Source organism: Dromaius novaehollandiae, chromosome 18 (genome assembly GCF_036370855.1).
Source record: "Dromaius novaehollandiae isolate bDroNov1 chromosome 18, bDroNov1.hap1, whole genome shotgun sequence".
NCBI lineage: Eukaryota > Metazoa > Chordata > Aves > Casuariiformes > Dromaiidae > Dromaius > Dromaius novaehollandiae.
The window spans coordinates 4,442,282-4,446,742 of record NC_088115.1 but is presented as its reverse complement, the minus strand read 5'-3'; the positions used below and the strand labels follow the sequence as shown (position 1 = coordinate 4,446,742).

The 4,461-nt window shown below is 66.9% G+C and overlaps 1 protein-coding gene across 1 annotated transcript; it reads left to right on the top strand.

The window, feature by feature from the left end:
- Positions 1 to 123: 123 nt before the first annotated feature.
- On the top strand, positions 124 to 3,386 carry LOC112995554 (testis-expressed protein 47-like). The gene is made up of 7 exons (XM_064522953.1): positions 124 to 177; positions 1,170 to 1,311; positions 1,396 to 1,499; positions 1,626 to 1,690; positions 1,906 to 2,101; positions 2,206 to 2,362; positions 3,012 to 3,386. The coding sequence occupies exons 1-7, from the start codon at positions 124 to 126 to the stop codon at positions 3,092 to 3,094; spliced, it is 801 nt and encodes a 266-aa protein (XP_064379023.1). The 3' UTR covers positions 3,095 to 3,386.
- Positions 3,387 to 4,461: the final 1,075 nt, after the last annotated feature.

Below are 4,461 nucleotides of genomic sequence, written 5' to 3'. Positions count from 1 at the left end.
AGGAGGTAGGGATGGAGGTGGAGGTAGAGTAGGTGGAGGTGGAGATGGGATTGGGACAGAGATGGAGGTGGGGTTGGGGGACATGAAGGAGAAGGAGGTAGTGGTGAGGTGAAAATAGAGGAAATGGAGGTGGAGCTGGAAGGGATGGATATGGAGGTGGGGGTGGAGGAGATGGAGGTGAGGTTGGATTGGAAGTGGAAAAAATGGAGGTGGAGGTGCCAGCTGCCTCCAGCCTCCTCCGTGTGCTGCCAGTCCCTCTCCAAGGCCCAATGTTTCCAACTCCTTGCTGTGTCACCACTGGTGACAGCCATGGCAGTGACACTGTGGTGCAGCAAGGGACTGGCGTGGGGTATGGCAAGTCCTGCACACCCGCCGTGGGGCCGCTGCCCCTGTCCTGCAGCGCTTCCCACCACCTTGTGCCACCCCCAGCACGAGTCAGGGCAAATACGCTGCAAATCCAGCTCAGATCCTGTGTCTGCACCCAGGGCACGTTGTGGGGCAGGAGGCACAATGTACACGCGTGTGCGTGTGCATGCACATGTGTGTGTGTCTGCACATACGTGTGTTTGGGAGGTGCTGCATCAAGGGCACCTGCCTGGGAAAGCAGGTAACTCGGGAGCGGGCAGGGATTCTTCCCAGCCGTGCCGAGTGGCCCCCAGGGGCCCCTGGGACCCTGCACTGCTGGCATGGGGACCACGACGGGGCCCCACCGTCGTTGAGGAACAGAGCGAGTCAGACCTGTGGGAACCCGGCGAAGGCAGCCCTCGGCTGCTGCGGTCCGGCCTGGGGAAACCAGCGCTCGCTCGCTGTCTCGTTGCCAGAGCAACTTTCCCCGGGTGGCAAACAAAGCCGCAGCCGAGCTGTTAGGACACGGAGAACCAGCGCGGGACCTCGGGCGCAGCCCACGCGTCCGGGAGCCCCGGGGATCAGCAGGGTCTCGCCTTCCTCTGCCGCCAGCCACAATGGCAAAGCGACCGGCGCGGCTCCCGGCACAGAGCAAGCGTGCCCCGGCGCCGCGGAGGAAACCCAGGGACTCGGTGCCCCAGCTCGACCGGACAAACCTGCTGCAGTGGGTGCTGCGGCAGCGGGCGAGCGGGGGGCCAGCGGGCAGCGGCGCAGGGCAGGTAGGAGAGGGGCCTCCGGCATCCCCCCCCCCCCCCCCGGCCTAGGCATCGCAGTGGGGCTGGACAGGCACTCGCGTGCGCCCTGCCCCAGTCTCCCCCTTCTCTCCCGGCCAGAAATCCCTTCTGCACAGGTTGGTCTTGGTGGCGAGGAGCTGCCCGGAGCTTGCAGACAAGCGGGAGCTGGCAGGTGGGCTGCGTCCGCCCGACCCGCAATGGCCTGGCCGGCGGCGGGGCAGGTGCTGGGGCAGTGGGTGATGCGGCTGCTCCGCAGGGCACTGGGAGCGGCTTTTCCAGAGCTTGCAGCGCTACTACCATGGCGAGGCTGTCACGGGGCTGCTGCTGCTGTACCCCTCCTGCGTGGCCCACGTGCTCGAGGTAGGGATCTCACGGTGGTGCAGCCAGTGCGGGGACATGGGTGCTGGCCGTGGCACACATCGCACAGGGTGATGCAGTGGCCACGCTGCAGAAAGACCCGGCTCAGCCCCTTCTCCCCTGCCGCAGGCCTCCAGCGACATGCTGTTTGCTGTGCTGCGGGACCTGCGGGACATGAGGCAGCCGGGATGCAGGTGATGATCCCCAGGTGCTGGCTGGATGCAGCCCCAGGGTGCTGCAGTCTGGCCAGGATGGCTGCTGGGAGAGCCCGTGCCCAGGGCTGCCAAGGGCATGGCCCGTGCCAGGTCCCCAGGGCCACGTATGGCCAGTGGAGGTGGCCCCGTGTCTCGGGGCCGGGGGGGGGGGGGGGGCGGGGGGCAGCTCTCAGCTCTCTCCTGCCCCATTGCAGGTCCCCCATTCTGGAGGCCAAGATCCTGGTGCTGTCGCACGACATCCCCACGCGGCTCTTTCAGCAGTGGAGCTATGAGGTGCTGAGCGTGTCTGCGGGGCCCGCGGATGCCAGCACCGAGCCCCTCGAGGGCCTGGCGAGCAGGTGCCTGGGGGCACTGCTGCGGCTGGGCGCACTGCTGTCGCAGCCCCCCGAGGTGAGGCAGGGCTGGGGGGGGGGGGGGGGGGGGTATTTTTTTTGGTGCCACCTGCATGGTCGGACCTGCCCATCTGAGTCCTCCCGGCTCGCTGTGCCTTTCAGAGCTGCCCGCACCTCCCTGGCGGCCTGGTGGAGCGGGTCCCCGAGCTGCTGGGTTTGGAGGCCACCCTTGGCTGCCTCGTGGCACGTGACGAGCTGCAGAGCCCTGAGCAGTTCCTGCAGGCCTACGCCAGCCCCCTGCACCCCGGCCTTGACGCGGGTGCGTTGGGTGCGCGCTGGCTGCACGCGGGGCTGGGGCTGCGCAGGGTGCATGAGCCTTCCCGGCTGTGCAAACCTTCGGGAGGGCTGCAGATTTCTACCCCGCTCTTGCGCAGGGTGGGGAGGCCACCCGTCCTCGGCCATGCTGGCAAGGTTGCACTTAGCAAATGAAGTTTCATGCCTCAGTTTCCCCTCCACACCCCATTCACAGCTCCTCAGAGGGCATTGCTGTGGACGCCGGCCCCTGCCCACGGCTGAGCCTCCGTTGTGCAGCCGGCCCTGGCGGAGGGCCCCAGCGAGGCTCCCGCTCGCCAGTGCCGCTGGGGACAGGAGCTGCTGGGAGGCGGCACTGGAGGGAGCCAGCACCCGCGCTTTGGCGGCAGCCCGTCTCCTTGCAGAGGCGTTTCAGGCACAACTGTGCTGGCCGGGGCCCAAGCAGCGGCTGGCTCCTTTGGGCCCCCCACCCACGGCCTGGAGGAGCCGGGAGGGAGCCCGAGCCACCCTCCGGCCTCTCCGGCGGGATGTGCATCCTCGCAGGGCTTGCTGACACCAGCCCCCGGCGCGCAGAGCCCCGCGGGTGCCGGGGGGGCTGCTGTGGCCCAGCCGGGCACCCCCAGCCCCTCACGCTGTTGCTTCCTCTCCCTCCGCAGCCGGCACGTGGCCGGTCCCCGAGCACCTGGCGCTCCCCGCCGCGGCCTGGGAGCAGACGTGGCCGGTGGGCACGGCCCCCTGAGCACGCCGCGGGGCCCCCGCAGCCGCCAGGACACTGGAGCAGCACCAAGGCTTCCCTGCGGCTCCTGGGATTGCAAGTTGATGGCGACAAGGAGAGGGTGCTGTGCCGGTCCAGGACCCTCAGCCCCCCCCCATCCCGCAGGAAAGGTCAGGAGCTAGTCAATGGGGCTGCTCCGACCCCTGGGGGACGGGGGCACGGGGCTGTGTGCCTGCGGGAGGGACGGGGTGGCATTGCCTCATCCCTGTCCCCAGCAAAATAATAAATCCGCACTTCTGTGGGCAGATGTCTTCCATTGCCGCCTGTCCCTGGCCTGGACCCACCTCCTTGGTGCCAGCCCAGGACACGTCTGCCGTGCCGAGGGAGGAGGGAGGGATGGGCAGCCACCTTGCAGCCCCCCCGCCACGCAGGGGCACAGGGCTGGGGATGCTGCACGCTGGACTGGGGAGAGCAGGAGAGGCTGGGAGCCCCCTGAGCCCTGCCGCACGTGTGCCCAGTGCCGGCAGGCCTGGTGGCAGCCTCCACGGTGCCTCTGCCCACGGGCTCAGCGGCTGGGAGGTCCCGTCATGTGGCATCACTGCCTCCCCTTGCAATTCCCCAAAATACAGGCAAGGAATGGCTGTAATTGCCCTTGTGCCGTGAAGGTGGGTTGGATAAAAACCTCCCTCAAGCAGTCCCGCAGAAGTACTTGCTGCTTTGCATTAAAGCTGCTGTCAGCTAATGCTGCAATGCCGGGGGCACGGAGGAGGGAGCAGAGGGAGTCGGGGCTGGTGTGTGCGTTACCTGGGGAGGTGTGAGCAAAGCCTGACCCACTTGCACGGAGATGAGCTCCACTGGCTCCCCAGCAGCACCGGGAGAGGCGTCGGGAGAGGCTGGAGGCTTTGCACTGCGTTTTGCTCGGGAACCAATTGAAATCACAGGAAAGCTGAGAGCTTGTGTCCTAAATCCGGGCGGTCCCAACCTCTCTGGGCTGGGACATCCCAGCCTGGCACTTGGAGCAAGTCCCTTCCCCAGCCCCAGCTCGCCAGGATCAGAACAGATCACTTGGAGCAAAAAGCCCATTTTAGCACCCAAATCCTCCCATCAAAAGCACCTGCTAGAGCGAAGCTGCTCCCACAGGCATGGTTAAAACCGGTGCAAAGGGTCCGGGGCGCCTCCGCACCCCACGGCTGGCAGCACTGGTGTGCCCAGATTGAGCAGCCCAGCCGCATTTTACCTCCAGGCACCAACACCAAGAGACTCACCCTCATCCCTCGAACCCCAGGGAAGGTTTCGTCCTGGCGATGGGCTGAGGGCAGCGTTGCAGTGGGCCGAGCTGGCCCCCAGCCCGCTGCAGACTGAAGGCGTTGAATAAACCCACTGTTCACAGC

Bases quoted from the DNA above. Each gene is read 5' to 3' on its own strand.
- LOC112995554 (XM_064522953.1), top strand. From the start codon at position 124: ATGGAGGTGGAGCTGGAAGGGATGGATATGGAGGTGGGGGTGGAGGAG. The intron at 178-1,169 runs GTGAGGTTGGAT...CCCCCGGCCTAG, and splicing joins TGGGGGTGGAGGAGATGGAG to GCATCGCAGTGGGGCTGGAC. The intron at 1,312-1,395 runs GTGGGCTGCGTC...GCTGCTCCGCAG, and splicing joins AGACAAGCGGGAGCTGGCAG to GGCACTGGGAGCGGCTTTTC.